General features: G+C 14.8%; 1 protein-coding gene across 7 annotated transcripts; it reads left to right on the top strand.

Annotated features, from left to right (window-relative positions):
* Window positions 1-19,080, top strand: LOC122713647 (antichymotrypsin-2-like). Of its 7 annotated transcripts, none has more exons than XM_043934298.1 (9): window positions 3,516-3,688; window positions 9,934-10,049; window positions 10,173-10,355; window positions 10,459-10,669; window positions 10,830-11,044; window positions 11,179-11,364; window positions 11,468-11,603; window positions 12,958-13,085; window positions 13,515-13,720. In XM_043934298.1, the coding sequence occupies exons 1-9, from the start codon at window positions 3,679-3,681 to the stop codon at window positions 13,518-13,520; spliced, it is 1,191 nt and encodes a 396-aa protein (XP_043790233.1). In that variant the 5' UTR covers window positions 3,516-3,678; the 3' UTR covers window positions 13,521-13,720. The 7 variants fall into 7 exon arrangements, with proteins under 7 accessions (XP_043790237.1, XP_043790235.1, XP_043790234.1 ...); XM_043934297.1 differs by having other exon boundaries at window positions 12,958-13,110; XM_043934303.1 differs by having other exon boundaries at window positions 3,518-3,688; window positions 12,958-13,004.
* The last annotated feature ends 725 nt before the right edge of the window (window positions 19,081-19,805 follow it).

The following is a 19,805-nucleotide window of genomic DNA, read 5'->3' as shown; positions in this document are numbered from 1 at the left end:
TATAATATATGGGTGTAGTTTTCTAACAATTTTTAATTAATCCTGGAAGCTTAAAAGTAACTATATTTATCTCAACAACTATAATTTATCAGGTAATTTTTTCGAAATATTTTTTTTATGTAAAATATCTTACGATATAAGATAATTTTTATAAATATATATTATTTTCAAATAGTAAAAATTTCTACATAAATTATATTTTTTTATAATGTTAAATATATAAATATATATTTATCTTAATTTTATCTTAATTAATTATCTATCTGATTTATTTAAATAAATGTTCTAATTGCTAATATATTTGTGATATTTTTTCGTGATATATATATGACTAGTGTTAACTAAAATTTATTTATAAAATTGTTATAAAATGTTAATTTATTATAAAATTTATTTATAAAATGTTAATTTTATAATCTGAATATTATTAAAGAATAAGAATATATAATAAAAATATATTATAAATTATATAATATTAGTATTTATAAATTTATTTTAATTATTATAAATTGTATTATAAATTATATTTTAAATTTATAATTAAAAAATTTATAATTTATATATATAATATATAATATATATTTATATATATAATATATTTTAAATTTATAATTAAATTTATAATTATAAAATTATACCAAAATATATTAATTCATTATTATATATTTGTATTGTAATAATAATAAGATGTCTTATGAAATTACTTCAATATTAATTATTTCTTAGTATTATATTTTCTATATATTTTATTTATTTATTTTATACATTTCTAAATTATAAAAAAAATATTTCTTTTATGATTCTCATATTTATTTGATTATATTTATTTTGATTATCAGATTAATTTTTGTGATTTCATTTAATTTATGGAATATATTTTAACATTCATCTATATATAATGTCATTTGAAGATTATTATGTTTTTTTATAATTTTGATATCAATTAATTAATATCACCAGATGTGATTATAATTATCATAATGTGATTTATGATAATATGAACTATTCTGTTATATAATCATTAAAAAAAAAAAAATATATAATATTTTTGTAATGAAAAATAATAAAGAAAAATTAAAATTAAAAATTAGAATCATTTTTTCATTAATATTTTCTGTACGTAATTAATATATTACTTTTGTTTGATTATTTTTTTATAATGTTTTTTTTTATCAAGAAACAATATGCTATAATGATAAATATATGAAAAAAAATAATTTATTATTATAGCATAATATTTATATATAATATTTATTTTAATTATTATTATTATTATTATTGTTAGATCATTATGCTTCATAATAATCTAAATTGAGATTGAATTAATCAAAATATAATAAGAAAATATTTTCTTTTTTTATAATTTCATTTAATCAAACTTATAATAAAAACGAAAAAGAAAAAATAATTTATATATATTTATTAGTAGAAGGAATATATAAATATCAGATATTATATTCATATCTATTCAGAATTACTTAAATATATATATATATATATATATATATATAGATAAATATAGATATAATATAATATATAATATAAATAATGTATAAATAAATTGTCCAGATTGCATATAATGACTTATTTATGTTAAATATTACCTTTGCCTAAAATATAATTAATTTTTAAATTTTAAAACAAGATATGAATAATTCTAAATTGCAACAAATTAATATTATATATTTTTTTATCAATAAATTTAAAAAATATATACATATTATTTTTTATAAATATTTAATTTTTCTCCTTTAACAGCTACGTGTAATATACATATAAAATTCTATTCCATTTTTTAACTTCATATTTTCTAATTTTAAATTCATCTACTTTCAATACCTTATATTAATAAATTATATTCTTACATAATTTTTAATGTAATATTTATTTTATTGTTTCTCATAATTTCGATAATATCAAAAATTTTATTATGTTGTTGCAAATTTTAATAAAGAAATTTCATATATACATATATATCATATGATATAAAGAATATTTTTCTAAATCAAAAATTATTAAAGATCAATTTTATTTTTTAATAAAATTATATTTTTATAAATACATTTTATGAATATAATTTATTATATAAAAAAAATAATAAGTAATTAAATAATAAAAAATTATTAAATCATTTATAACAAAAAACTATTATAGTTTAGGAGATATTCTAACTTTAATTTTATAGAATTTAACAAAAATGCGAAGTGATATTTGTTTGTTTACATTTTCTTTATTTTTTTTATAAATTTACAAAATTGAAATTAATTAATAAACTTTTTAATATAATTTAATTAATAATAATAGTTTTTTATTTAATGATTTTTTATTTATTTTTAATAAATCAATTTAAATGATATATTTATATAGAATTATATAGAATTATATAAAATAGATAATTATATAGAATTATATAAAATTATTTTGATTATGAACTTTGTAAATAATGATTATGTAATGATTATATGATGTAGTGAAAAATGTTTTAAATAAAAATTAAGTGATTTTAAGGAAACATAATTTGATGTAATTTTTTTTATAAATAAATATTATAAATAAAAGATATATGAAAGTCAAATTTGAATCATCATATATTTTTTTTATTTTAATTTGTAAAAATTCTTAATTTTCTAAAAAAATATTTACATTTTTATATCAAAAAATCATTTATTTATAAATATTTTGAAATGAATTTTATAAAATATATTGTATGAAAAATAAATAAAAAAAATAGAAAAATATGAAAGAAAGAAGAAAATTTCAAGTAGCCATTATATGATATTTTATAAAATTGAAAAAGATACTGTATATGTTATAATGAAATATTGCAAAATTAATTTTTATAATAATATATTTTCATCTTGTTTTTTTAAGAATGCTTATAGATTAGAACATTTCCCGATAAAAATGAGTCTAAATAAAATATAAATCGGATGAGTTTTTTTTATTAGTAATCAAAATAAATATTCAGATAAAATGAAAATTTTAGAAATTTAAATAATTGAATGGATAACGTATTACGCGGCATTTATTTGAAATATGGTCATAGATATTGCCAACTGTTTTCTCGTTTGCTCTAACTAAATATATATATATTATCTACTTCCTGTTTTTATCAAAAGTTTAGGTTATGCTAATGAATTCAAAATATTAAATGTTGAACAATAATGAGACTAAATCATTGTAATTTAAATGATACAATTCTATTGAAATTTTAACGAATATTACTATAATTTGTACTATACTTATATTTTAAAAATCAATACATCAATATTCAAATTAAAATCAAATTATCAATATATTTTAAAAACTCTTATCTAAACATTTCTACATAATCAGTGATGTTATTAATGACTGAAAAAAAGACCATAGCAAAAAAAAGCAGAAGATTAACATTTTTGTTGACAATACCAGTATTATTTTTTTGTTTATATCTGCAATTTTTCTATTAATATTGAATATCAGATTTAATGTTAATGAATTTATGTTAACTGTGTGCGATTATATATAATTGAACATGCATTTCGCGATTGGTTGAATATTTGTTGTCAATTCTTGGTAGGCTCATTCTTTCCATAGGATTGGAGTTCTTTACCGTAGTTTATATTCACTCAGCTATTCCTTGCAGTCTACGTTTAGTTTTTGAAGAGAATTGACCGGAAAAAACGAAAAGACTCTAATATGCATATAAGTAAGTAAATTTGTATATATTCGATTTAATATGGATCTTGCTTTAAATTAGATAAAGTATTGTATATACAAAATATTCGAAATATGGATTTTGAAATTTCATGATATCGTAATATTAATATCAAAAAATTAACATGATATTACATAAACATTATTTAACATTATATTAGAGGATTTTAATGTTATATTAAGTAATTAAATTTGTAAATCAAAAGTTCTCTGAAATTATAGTTCATTGATTTCTATATTCTTATTTCTATATTTCTATATTCTATGTAAATCATTAATTTTTTAAATTATATCTTTTATAATATAATATATAATATATAATATATATATATATAATATATAATATATGTATAATATAATATTATATAATATAATTTATAATATATATATAATATAATTTATTATATTATAATATATATATAATATAACTTATAATATAAATTATATTTTTTTATTTAAAAAGATTCATTTTATTTAAAAAGAAAAATTCAAAATTTTTGATATATATTAAATGAGATTTATTAAGTTTAAAAAACTTTTTTTTTAACATATTTTATTTTTTTTTTTTATTTTATATATATTTTATATTTATTTTAACATATTTTTTTATAAATAATTTAATTATTAAAAAATTATTAAATTTAATTATTTAATTATCGAAATTAAGTAATATTGTTATTTATAATCATTATTTTTAAAAAATAATATTAATTAATTTTATATTTACAAATATTATTTTCTTGTTTGCTTTATCATTATTTAATAAGTAAACTTATAAATTTTCTTATTATTAATATTAATATAATTATTATTATATTAATAATATTAATATAATTTGCAACAATAATTTTTAATTAAATGTTTTATATTTTTTTATCTTTAATTATATTTTTCACATATAAATAATTAAAATAAAATTTAAAAAGTAAATTAATTTCATATGCTGGAAATATTTAAGCAATATTTTAAATTTTTTATATAATATATTAAATTATTCTATTTAATTAATAAAAAGTAAACTTAATTAAAATATAAATACAATAATCAACAAAAGTTCAAATTTTATAAATATAAAAAATTTATATTTTTAATGAATGTAATATATTTTTTTGAAAGTTTTTTAAATTATTATTTCAAAAATATATAATTGTTTTGTTTAAATACAATGATTTTAAGAAAAAAAATATGAAAAAAATATTTTTACATGTGTTATTTGATATATTCTAAACAATAGTTTTCTTAGATTAATGTATAGAAATATGAAGGTCAATTTTTTAAATGGAATTATAATTATAATTTTTATTGTATTATTATAATTTTACACAAAAGTATTAAATTATTTATGTCAAAAAATCTTTAATTTAGAAGATATTTTAACTTGAGGTTTGTAAAATTGTATGAAAGATAAGAAAAACAATAAAGTATTATTTCGCGTATATATATTTGTTTACATATATTTGTAAATTATTATAAATAATTATAAGTAATAATAATATAATAAAATATCAATTTATTGCATTAAAGTTATTAAAATATTAAAATATTATTAAAATATATTATATATATTAAAATATTAAATATTAAAATAATTAAAAATGATAAAATTTTAAATATAATTATAATGATAAAAATAATTTATATTGTACATATGAAATGAGTATTGTATCTCAATATTTTTATTAAATAACAATAATAATAAGAAGAGATTTAAAAAAATAATAAACTATTGTTAATAATAATAATAATATAAAAATAATAAACTAATATTCTATTGATTTTATATAATATTCATTTTATAATATTGTTTGTTTATTTTAATAAATAATTAATATTCTTGAATATAAAAGCTTCATGATAATTTTAATGCAATGATGTAAAAAAATGATTCCTCAAAAAAAATTACAAAAGTATGTTTTATAAAATGATGTTTTATAAAAATATAAAAAAATAAAACTTTTATTGTTTAATCAAAAATCTTTTTATACTTTTATAATATGAATTACTTTTATATATATTATTTTTATAATATAAATAAATGAAATTTATATATATAATTTATTATAATTTAATTTTTTTTATTTAATAACTTGAAAAATGAATAATTACATTAATTAATTATTATTTAATGATTATATAAATAATAAATTTCTATATATTTTATATTATAATATCAAATTAATTAAATATTAAATAATATGGATATGTATAAAAGAAATTTAAAAAAATAATCATATAATATGTATAATATAATGTACATAATATATATATATAGTATATATATTAATGTATTTAAATATGTTTTTTATATGTACTTTTATTTTTCTAATATATAATATAAAATTTAATTTGTATATTAACAATTATTTATTTCTAAAAACAAGAATAATCATTTGATAAATGTCAATATATAATAATAATAATATCATCAATATAATAATGATTGTAATATCGATTATTCATAACGATTAAAATTATACTTACTTAATCTATATTTAATAATCTTTAAATTGATGAATATAATGGTGATAAAAAAATTTTTTTTTTCTTGTACAATATTCCATGCATCATTATTTGAGTTGAAAACAATCGGATTATTATGATATTTGTTCACGTTTGGGTTTTCCCCAGTTTGAATCATATCAGGGAAATATTTTATTTATCTTTTTGTATATGTATATGGTATGTGTCTTCATCTTCTTATTGATCGTTTTGAAACTTCGATATATAAATATATATATGAAAGATATTAAATTATCATAATAAATAATTAATATTTGAAATTTTTATTTTTATTTAATAAAATATAAAAATGTAAAATATATAATATGAGTAATAAATTTATAAAATAATTGTTTTCATTGATTTCAATAATTTTAAATTATGATAATAAAAAATTTCCGATTAATTTTTTCCTATGTATACAATTATTATGTATATAATGATTCATTATTAAAAATCATTATCTTATCCAGTTTTTTTAGTATGTCATATTTAATTTTTAATATAATGATTTTCACTATATTATCTAGTTTTTTCTTATAAAATTAAATTATCATTCTAATGTAAAATAATAATATATATTCGAAAATTGAACTTTTTTAACTGATACATTTTTCATAAAATATATTGGATATTTAATATGGCCGTATTTTTTAGATCAATTGCACAATTGTTATTTCAGAGATATATTTATTATATATATAATATAATGATATTTATAATAATATAATATATATAATAATATTATAATATAATATTTATAATAATATTTTTAATGTATGAGATAAATTTGAATTAGTTTGAGTTGAATTTGTTCATATATTTATAATCTTTTTAATTTACAATTAAACAGATTAAATTTGATTTGGATTAGATTTATTATTATATTTAATAAATTAATTTTTATTTAATGAAAATTTATTTAGTTATTTAGTTATTTAGTTCAAATTTAATATTATCTATTATAGAATTCACATTTATCATTAGATATATGGAGAATTCTTATTTTGTATAATTGCATTAGTATAATTTAAATTTCAACATAATTTTTTGATATGAAAACAGAAATTTTTTTAATTAATAATTCAACATAAACTCAATAATATATATATATATATATCTTTTTATATTTTATTTTATTTTATATATTTTTATATTTTCTAAAATATCAAAATAATCATGAACTTTTTAAATAACATTATATTTTTTTTTATTACTTTATTTTATTTTTGTTGTTTATAATTAATAAGGAAACAAATTTAATTATTTAAAATAATTTTTAAATGATTTTGAATTTCAAAGCAAAACGAATATTTATAGAAAATAATTTTATAATTTACCTTCAATGTTTCTGTTGAAAATATGTGTTCAAATTTGTGATAATTTATATTTTAACATTTTTCTAAACGATAATGCAATGAACGAAAACAGGATTTTATATTACGCTATATTACGTTTTTTACGATTTATAATACATATATGTTTTCTATGATTAATATATACTAATAAATATATTATCATCTAGTATTATATTAGTTATCTTTTATTATTTCTTACAAAAAAAAAAAAAATATAACGAATTCAAATAAGATAAAGGGATTAAACATATAATGATTTTATAAATTTCTTTGTTTTGAAATGAATTGAAGATCATTTTATTACAGTTCATTAAATTCATTTGTTTAACATCTAAAAGGAAGTAAATAAAGAAATTAGCAATTCTATTTAAAAAAAAACTTTATCTAGTTTATTAGTTTAATATTTCAAAAAGAACATTTAATATCTCCAAAAATATGATATTAAAAAATCAAAATATTTTATCGAATACAATAAACTTTATTTTATGCATTTTTTTATAAAGTCAATAAATAATAAGCTATTTTAGATAATAATTCTAATTAATTCATTTTTTATATTCTTGAAATTTAAGTTTTTTACATAATAGAATTTATTTCGAAATATAGTTAATGAATATGATGAAATCGTATATATGAAATCGTATATATGAAATAAAACTTATATAGAGAAACTTATATATTTTATATTTTAGTACTTTATATTTTCAAATGATTTCGATCCCATTATTAGTTGCGATACTTTAAGGCAAGGTCTTATCGTGAAGAACGTACTACTTAAGCATACTGAGCTATGTTTATATATATGTATAGAGAAAACTTGTTTAGAATGTTGTCCTTGACAACATATTTCAAGGTCATTGAATCAATGAAATAACTATTTTAAATAATTGTTCTAATATATTTTAATATGTACATGTATTTTAATAATAAATGTTCTGTCAATGTCTTGTATTTATTTTATGCAAATAATACATTATTTTATCTGAATTTATTATATTTGTTTTGTTTTTTTTTGTATATTTATAAAAATATTTATATTTATAAATATTTTTTCAAATATAAGATGAAATATAAAAATAAATATATATATAAAAAAACATTTTATTTATATTATTTATTTTTTATTTTTAAAATTTGAATAATTTTGAATAAGATAATTTTAATTTATTTTCAATTATATATTGTATGATTTGATAAAAATTAGATAAAGATATTATTTATTATATAATATAATTTTGTGGTAGAATATTAATATAAAATTTAAAAAAAAACAAATATTTATAATTTACATAGAAAATCTATTAAATAATAAACATAAAATAATACGATAAATTTACAAATTAATTAATATAATTAGTAATAATTAAATGATTTTATTATTTTTTTCATTGAAAATATACAATAAATTTATTATTAAAATTATTCATATATTTATATGAACAATTTGAATATTATTTTAATTTTATATTTGTGATTATTTTATTATATTTTTATGTTATATTATATTTTATGTTATATTATATTTTTTTTAAGGATGACATTATTAAGAAACTTTCATTTTGATTTCATTTGGTTTTTATTAATCATATTATGTAATTGATATTTTTTTATCAAGTTAACTTTTTACAAATAGTGAATCTTATTTTAAATTTTGAACTTAAAATCATACATAATAAATACTGGAATATTTATGAAATATATATATTGTTTGTATATTAATTATATATACATATATACAGCACTATACTTTATGTAATTTTTTACATTTTAAAATTCTTAATATAATAATATTGCATTACCAAATATTTGATATTGAATAATGATTGCATAATATTAAAAATAAAATTTAAACTGATTCTCTATGATATCGTATAATATAAAAATGTATTAAAATGTATTAATATATAAATATATCAAGTATCAATTAAATAATAATATTAAAATAAAAATAAATTTATAATTATAAATTTATGGTTTTCATGAAATTTTAATTAATATTTTTTTTAATTTTATAATATAATATTTAATATATAATTTATATAATTTTATTTATAATTCATTTTATAATTTTATAATTTATATAATTCTAATTATAATTTATTTAATTCAATGTACTTTAAATACTTATAATACATTGAATAATAATAAATTTTTAAATTTCAAATTTTTATATTCAATTTTTATATTAAATTTTAATATTAAAAATTATTTATAGCAATAAAAAACTTAATAATAAATTTATAATATAATATTTTATATAATGTTTATTATTATATTTAAATATTTGGTTTCTAATAAAAAAGTTATAATTTCAAAATAAATAAATTAAATTGTAAATAAATAAAATTTTTAATAATAATTTTCTAATAAATTTTTCTAGTGACAAGAAGTTTTTGGTTATTAAGTTTTACTCTAATAATAATGGCAAAAGCAGAAAATAAAGCATTAAGTGCTGTTTTAGAGAGCACAAATCAATTCTCTTCTTCACTATTTCAGGTAAAAAAAAATGTTGTACTGTGTAAATAATATATTTTACAAAATTAATATTCAAATTAAAAATTTTAATTCTTATAAAAATTGTTAGTTATTAATAAACTATAAGAATGAAATTTTTTTCAGGCTGTAATAAAAGAACATTCTGGCAATCTTATAATGTCTCCTCTAAGTGCAGATATTGTTCTTGCTATGACTGCTTATGGAGCTCAAGGAGAAACAGAAAACCAGTTTAGAAATGTACTTCATCTTCCATCTTCAGACAGTCTTGCCAAGTCTGGTTATCAAACACTTATCGATAATCTTAATGTTAGTAATGTTTAATTTGCTTATTCTTAATTATCATTTTTTATTTTTATCATTATTTATTATCATTTTATTTATATTATTCTTTATATATATTTTAATATAGGATGTTAAAGAAAATAAACTGCTTCTTGCAAATAAAGTTTTCGTAGGTGAAAATTTTGGTGTCAAACCAATTTTTAAAGATTTGACAAAAGATTACTTCCGTTCTGCTACTCAAATAATAAACTTTACCAAGTCCATGGAAGCAGCAAATATTATTAATACATGGGTTGAACAAAATACAAATAATCTCATTAAGGATCTTATAACTGCTGGTTTGTAAATAATTTTATTTTTTTTATTAAAATATAAAAAAAGTATTATAAATTTTTTGGTTTGAAAAATTGAATGTATAATATGACATTTCAAAACATAAATAATTTTTAATTTCAGTTGTAATGATTTATATGTTTGATTAATATGTTTTTTAAATAGGTGATCTGAATGAAATGACAACATTAGTACTTGTTAATGCAGTTTATTTTAAAGGCCAATGGAAGAATAAGTTCAATCCTGATTATACTAAGGATATGCCATTTCATGTTAATAAGAATACAATAAAAAATGTTCCTACCATGTACAAACAAGGCAAATATAAATATGGTGAACTTGCTAATTTAAATGCTAAATTTATTGTAATACCTTACAAGGTAAATTTAAGAAAATCAGTAATATATAAAAAATATATAGAAAAAAATCTTTATTTTATAATTTTTTATTATAATTATCTATTATAATAAAAAAAAAGAAAATGTAAACAAAATTATACAAAGAAGTTCTTTAGGGCGATGAATTAAATATGATCATAATTCTTCCAAATGAAATTGATGGTTTATCTGAAGTTGAAGAAAAATTACAAAACATAAGATTATCTGATATTCTAAATCAAGGATATGAACAAGAAATACAATTATATTTACCAAAATTCAAAGTAGAAAGTGAAATACATCTTAATAGTGTTTTAAAGAAGGTATGATATGCAAGTAATATATGAAATAAATATTTCTAAATAATAGCACAGTAATTTGTATAAAAATAAATATTTGTTTTATTTTAATTTTTATTCTGTATAGATGGGATTAATTGATGCATTTACTTCACATGCTAATTTTTCTGGAATTAGTGACGAAAATATACAAATTAATAAAGTTATACAAAAAGCATTTATTGAAGTAAATGAAGAAGGTAGTGAAGCTGCTGCTGCTACTGGTAAGTAAAAAAAGTAAAAATTTTATTTTGTTTATCTATAATTAAAATTAAGTAAGATATTATTTTAAAAACATATATAATAAATATTATAATATAATAATAATAATAAAAAATCATTTATTTATTTATTTATTATTTTTTTTTATAATAGTAATGTGTAATAGTATCATGATATTGATTTATTTATATTATTAGAAAGTATTAAATAATAAACTAAATAATAAAAATTCAATCCAGTGTAATTACACATCATAATATGTATTTATGTAATAGTATTTTTTTATGTGATATATTCATTGAAAATAAGTTGTATATATGTAATACTTAAATATTACTTTTCTTATATTAAAAATATTAATTTATCTAAATCTATTATTTTATAAATGAATAATATATTATTATATAATATATATAATATAATTATTTATTTAAGATTATAATATCTTAAATAATATTTTGTTTAATTTGACTTTTTGTTTATTTTATTATTCTTTTAAATTTTTAAATGTTTTGGAAATAATTATTTGGAACAAATTATTTATTAATTATTTTTAATATTTCAATCAGTTAAATTAAAAACCTGTATATATGTATATATGTATATTTTTTTATTTTGATTTTCATTTTCTCATATATATATATATATATATATTCATCTAGTCTATGTTAAATATATATACATATCAAATGTGCTTTTGTGTTAAAAATTTTTTATAGTGCTTTATGAATATATTAATACACTAAAATGCTTATTGAATTTGCTTTGCATTACATAATGCTTTCTGTTTTTATTTAATAATTATTTGTTATTATATATCTTTTGTTTTTGTAATAGTCTATATTGTATATTATTTATTATTTAAAAAATAATATATATATATATAAATATTTATTATATATATATTATTATAATATATTTATATTATTATAATATTTTATTATATATATATTATTATAATAATTATATTTATATTATATTATATTTATAAATAATATTTATATTATAAATATTATTTATAATAATTTATTTTTATTATTTATTATTTATTAAAAATAATCGTTTTTTAAAGATATAAATATTTAATAGTATTGGACTTTCTAAAAATATAAAAAAATGTTCAATATAAATTGAATAATTGAATCATTGCTAAATAATATACTCATTCATTTAGACTCTTTCTATTTATAATTAATCATAAATCATAATTTTATGCACTTCAATATCTATTAAAAGAATTGGACAAATAAGAAATTAAAAAAATTAAAAAAAGAAAGAATAAAGAATGAAATATAAAATATTGATTTTTTTTTTTTATTATTTTTTTTTGTAACATTCTGCAATTTTTTTCAACAGAATACCAGATTGAGCTCTTCGTGTATCCTTCCTTAGAAGAATTTCGAGTAAATGGACCATTCCTTTATGCAATCACTTCAGGAAATGACAACATAATTCTCTTCAATGGCCAAATCATTAATTCTGAGGCAGTCATCTGATTTTCACAATTATGTTCATATTTTTTATTTCATTTCAATTAATTGATTTCTTTAATTCTTTCGAAAATTGTTTACATTATAAATTAATATTATTTCAATTTTTTTCATTCTTTTTCTTTCTTTACATTCATTTTAATATAATCAATTCTTTTATATAAATTATTATTTTAATTATATGATAATATTATTTAATATATTTAATATTATATTTTTATATTGATAATATTATTTCATATAATATAACGCACTAATGTCTTATATCTCGACATTTGTTATGCAAATTAGCCAGTTTTGTATTTAACTTGTGGATATGATATAAGACATTTCTGTGTATAATAGTTATCCATCTTTTCTTATTTATTGTTAATTCGTATTTGTTGGTCAAGCGAATAATTCACAATTAATTGCTTGTGACAGGTCTGAGTGTAAGGCCTCTTTCAAGTTTTTGGTCACCGCCGAAGCCCATTGAGTTCTACGTCAATCGACCATTTTTATCAATTATTAAATATAACTATACAATTTTATTCTTAGTGAATGTTGTGTGGTAGAATTTTTTTTATCTTCAAAATTAAGAAAAGCATATAATCAATTCATAATCGATTTTACATGATAATAAATTGAAATTCTAAGTTTTTTTATTTTTTACAACATAAAAAATTAAATCAAAAATCAATAGCAAATATTATTTTATTAATTTTTTATTTTAACAAATTTTTAATTTTAATAAAAGTTGCATTAATTGATTCAATTAATTTTTTTTGAGTTTTTATCTCAAAAAATCTAAAAAAAATTATTATTCAATTGCATTTATATCATTTTTATTTAATAAAAAAAATGCGTAATACTAAAAGGTATTGAAAAATGTTAAATGTTAAAAGATATTTTATATATAGCATCTTACTAAGATATTTTTTTGTTGAATATTTGTTGTTGTTACTTCTCTTCCTTCATTTTTTTTTTTTTTTTTTTTTCATTAAAAGTTTTCACTTTCATTTCTAATTTCAATTTTAACTAATTAAAAAATAAATATAATAACTTAAAAAAAATAATTTTATTTAATTTATTGTATTTTATTTTTTTTCATATTTAAGTTTAAATTATTATTTTTCACTATTAATTTGTTTTTTTTTTATGTATTTTTATAATATAATACAAAGAAAATATATATATACAAATATATTCAAGAATCGATTCAAAAGAAAAATTAATAATAATCTTAAATTCACAAAATTAAGTTATTATAAAAATGGAAATAGATATTTATAGCTTATATTTCAATAATATTTCAATAACATTTCATAATTAATTATATTAATTAATTAAAAATAATTAATTAAAAATATAGTTCCATTATTTCCTAATAAAAATATAATTATCATTTTAAAATTTTCATCATTAAACAAACATTTAGTGTCATATAATATCATTTTTTTAATTTTTACATTCTTAATTTAAAAAAGAAAAAATATATCTGTTTTAAATATATATATATATATATATGTATATATATACAATATTTAACAAATATAATATATTTTTATCTTTTATTAACAGAAAATTTTCTTGATTGTAAAATAATATTTGTGTTTAAGCTTTTTGTTGTACATTTTCTCTTTGTATTTATGTCATATATGCTTTATATATATATATATATATATATATATATATATATATATATTAAGTTTTTTAAAATTAAAATTAAATTATTATTTAAATTGATCGATCTAGATTTAAGAATTTTAATATTATTTTGGTATAAAAGCCATATATTCTATTTAAAAGAGTAAAATTGATCTTTAAAATATTTTTATCTTTAAGAAAAATTCTTTGTTGTACTTATAATTTATTATTATTATATTATTATTATATTATTTATTATAACAAAAATAAATTACTAATAAATGTTTATTTTTTGCATAAAAAGTCAAATTAATAATTGCTAAAGTTTTCATGATTTCAAAATTCTACTAGGTGATTCCATAAGAGATAGCGATCCATAATTTAATAAAATCTGATTTCGTTCTTATTGATAGAACGATAATATATGGTAGAATACATTATAATTTATGCAAAAAGAAAATCATTCTATATGAAAAAATAAAAACACGAAATAAAATTTTTTATAGGAGATTTTGTTTTTCATATATTTGCACTTGTTTTTCGTATTGTAACTATGTTTGTATGTAACAATTTTTCAATTACTTTGAAGACATTGTTGAAATGTATTAGATTGAACGTATAATTTTGCTTTTCATATTAAAATTTTATATTAATTCTTTAATTTAATTTTTTTTTAATTTGAGAATATTATTCTAATCTTTTTTTAAAGTTTTATTTCATTGTCGAAACATGATTTTAGTTGGGAAAGTTTTTAAAAAAATATCATTTTTTTAAAAATAATATTTTAAAGTTGTTATTCTTTTAAACAACTGAAATGCGTTTTGGCTATATCAGCAATATCAGCAATAGAATATAGTAACTTTTGATTAAATTGTATTTGAAAACATGATTGTTCTAATATTTATCTTATATGTAAAATTTATATCGCATTTTGTTTTTACGAATATATAAACAGGAAAAATAGAATATATTTTTTCAAGCTTTAAATTTTATTTAGTAATAAAATAAAATTTTAAAAAACTAATGCAATGTTATCTGTAATATATAAACATAAATATAAATAGAAGTATATATATATATATATATTTATAGCGAAATTCGTTGATATATGTATTAAACAGATATTTAAGTAATTAATTTAATTAATTAAATGAATTAAATTTTTTAAAAAATAAAATTTCGTGTGAACAATTTTTATTTTATTTCTCCAATTCTTTATTTTTTTTATAGAATATTCTCTTTTTAGTTATATTTTTTTATAAATTAATTATTATTTTACGCAATAAATATTTTCATACTATTATAATTTTATTAGTAATACTTAGTTTTTAAAAATATTTTATATATATATTTTTTTAAATTCTCAGATTGTATTTATTTAATTTTCTTATAATTATTTCTTATAATTATTCTTATAAATATTTCTTATAATTTCTTTTTTATATAATTAAATTCTTAAAATTTATTAAAATATTATTTAATTTTTAAAAAATTTTTAAAAGATTTTAAAATTTATTCTTTTATATACTCCAAATAAATTAGCTTTTTAATGTAATATTTATTTAATATTTCGTAGTACTTGTAATATAATTGATGATTATAAATTATATCATTTCAACTATTAGATCGATCGATGAAATAATTTCGTTTTTCATACGAGTTGTTATGAAAAACAAAAAATTATTTTCTGAATGATTGAAATAACATATTATATTACTTCAGAGGAATTAAAAAATGATAACTTATAATTATCGAGCACTAAAATAATCATAATTAGTAATCATAATTATTACACATAATTATTACATTGTATAATATAATTATTAATAATATAATATATTATATATTATATTATATATATTCATATTAATTTATATTCAAAAATTACATATTCAAAAATTTTGATATTAAAAAATTAATCAAAAAGTTTTCAAATTTGATTTATTCAAAAACAAAACTTTAAATAAAAAAATTATTTTTTTTTTCAATTTATTTTTATATATTATTTTTTCCATTATCCGTTTGTTCATTATCTCTGATGGATCTTTCTAAAATCTATTTTGCATAATTTTGTTTAATTTTATGTTTATTTAAATAATAAAATATAAATATTATTATTATGTACATTACATTTATTACATTATTACATTCATTTGATAGAATATATATTTATTATATTTATTACTATTATTATTATTATTATTATTAAAAAAAGTGAAAAAGAAAAACAATATTTTTTATATGAATAAGTTTAATTTCTATTTAATTTCTATTTTTTTTTTATTCGTATATAATTTTTCTTTTTTTTAGATATTTTTTTTGCTGCTCCATTCAGTCCTCAAATTCCACCTTTATTTTTCAAAATTGATAAACCATTTCATTTTGTCATTCAATATAATAAATTCGTACTCTTCGAGGGATTAATATCAAAGCCTTGAATGAAAATGCAATAAAATGATCGATAATTAGATTGTTATATTTTTCAGTTTCATGTATATACTTTTATTTTTGAAATATATAAATAAATTCATTGTAATAAGTATCTATACGATATTTATACGATATCTATACGATATAAATTATCGTATAGATCTTTATCCTATGTTATATTTTTTCGCTATAATATTTACAAATTTTTAAATATTTTTTTAATGAAAAGTTCATTTATAGATTAATTATTTTTTATATTTTATATTTCTTTCCCTTTTTAAGATTTTTAAATCTTAATCTTCTTTTTAATTGTAATGTAATAAATAGAAAAAAAGAATTGAAAACAACGTATTATTTAATCGAAAATTAATAAATATACAATACATTTTATATTTAGATATAAAATATTGTAGGATATTAAAAGTGATAATGTAAATTAAATAATTAAAAACTGATAATATATAATATCATTGAAGTAGGAAATTAAAGAATAATAATGACATCTTTCCAATTTTTGATAGAAAATTCTTTTTTGATATCTTCAAGAAATTTTTGAATTTTGATTATTTTAACTGTTATTATTATTATTATTAATTTATTATTCTATTATAATTATATCTGAAATGACGTGTAGACATTTTAAAGAATTCAAAATGATGTTATTCTTAAAAATTTCATTTTAAAACATCATTTTATATATAGTTAAAAATCTGTAGTTTAAGGAATATTTTCATATTTATATAAAAAGTTTTTGAATTCTCAGCATTCAAGAAAAAATTTGCTTATAATTTTTGATATTACAAAATTAATTTAATGTAAAAATATATTGATTATAAATCTTTCTTTCTACTAAAATTCTATCTAAAATCTTTCTAAAATCTTAGTAAAATTTAAATTAAATTTAAAAAAGCAATTTGAAAAAAATACTTTCCGAAGTAAAAATTTATAAGTATAATATTTTTATGAAAATTATCATCGAAATTTTGCAATCAAATTGCAAAATTCAAAACTAAAATAAATTCGAAATCAGCAAAACACTTAAAATTTTTTTGATTTCATAATTTATATCATATCTGAATTTAAAAAAATTCTTGATATTAAAAATAAGAAATGATTTAATGTGAAATGACTTATATACATATTATAAATCTATGTGTATTTATGTGTATAATTGTATATTTATGTATGTATACATATTATATATTTATATGTATCTATGTATATATTTATATATACATACATATATTAATTAAAAATTTTAATGAATATTCATAACTTACGCCATTTTAATCAGTGTCAATCAAAAATTATCAATAACAATGAAAACGGTGAAAAAAAAATTTTTATATATATTATTTAAAAAATAATTTATCCTATATGACATAAAATACATGTATAAAATTAAATATTTATTTCTTATTTTATAATCAAATTTTATGAATTGTAATTATTTATATATGTATATATATATATANTATACACGCATTCTTCTATTCTATTATTTTTCCTTTATTCTTTTATTTTTCTAAAAAATATGTAAAATATTTTATATATTTATTTTTAAACTAGCTAATTTAATTTAGCTTGCATATTATTCATTATATAGTTCACAATTATTATTCATTATATTATTCACAATATAGTTTAAATTGCATGTTATTTTTGTTTCAGGTGCCATTTTTTTGAAATTGTCTTTGGAAATTCCACTCGATTTCATTGTTGCACAGCCATTTTTTTTTTATATCATAAATACCATAAATAATGAAAAAGAGGAAACTTCTGTCACCATACCATTATTCAGCGGTTTTATTACCGAACCTAAAATTTAAAAATTATCGTACAGTAATGTTAATAATGTTATAAATCATATACAGTTTTTATATATAAAATATATATTTATATATATTAAATTCACTTTAAGAAATATAATTCATTTTTAAAATAGATTTATTTAAAAATTAAATTTATATAATTATAAATTTAAATATATATTTATAAAATCATTTATACAGGATATTCCATTTTATTTGACCAAATATCTCAATAAATACGAATATTTAAGGCAAAAATTATATGATGTTAAGAAGGTAAATCGTTCTGTCAATTATATTATCTTGTAATGTTTTTAAGCGGATTTGCAAATTTCAACATTGAATTTTTTAATTGAAATTTATATTTTTTGCATTGAAATATTTTTAAAATAATATGATTTTAATATAAATTACTTTTCGTTAATATATCGTTAGCATACATGTATTTATACTGCGGGATAGATATACTATAATAATATATAAATACTATAATAATATAATAATATTATATTATATAAGAGATAATTATATTTGCATTTATGTATATCATATAATAATATACATATAGTATTTATAGAGACTTTATACTAATAATAAAATCTTTAAATTCACAGTTTTGATATACAAATCTATCTTCAAAAATTATTTAATATAATATTGTTATTTATATATTCTGATTCTATTATTTTATAATTTTATATTTTATATTTTCAAGTATTATTGATCTATTTCGAAAGATATGTTTAAAAAACATTTTAATGCAAATTATATGACAATAAAAAATATAAATTTTATTTAAAAAATTCAACATTGAATAGATTATTTAGATAATAAACATATCACAAAA

Source organism: Apis laboriosa, unplaced genomic scaffold, assembly GCF_014066325.1.
Source record: "Apis laboriosa isolate Shangri-la unplaced genomic scaffold, ASM1406632v1 scaffold25_cov139, whole genome shotgun sequence".
Classification (NCBI taxonomy): Eukaryota; Metazoa; Arthropoda; class Insecta; order Hymenoptera; family Apidae; genus Apis; species Apis laboriosa.
This window is presented reverse-complemented; position numbering and strand designations above follow the sequence as displayed.

Excerpts from the sequence above, each read along its gene's own strand:
- LOC122713647 (XM_043934296.1), top strand. Across the intron at positions 10,356-10,458 it reads CACTTATCGATAATCTTAAT|GATGTTAAAGAAAATAAACT; the intron begins GTTAGTAATGTT and ends ATTTTAATATAG. Across the intron at positions 11,045-11,178 it reads TTATTGTAATACCTTACAAG|GGCGATGAATTAAATATGAT; the intron begins GTAAATTTAAGA and ends GAAGTTCTTTAG.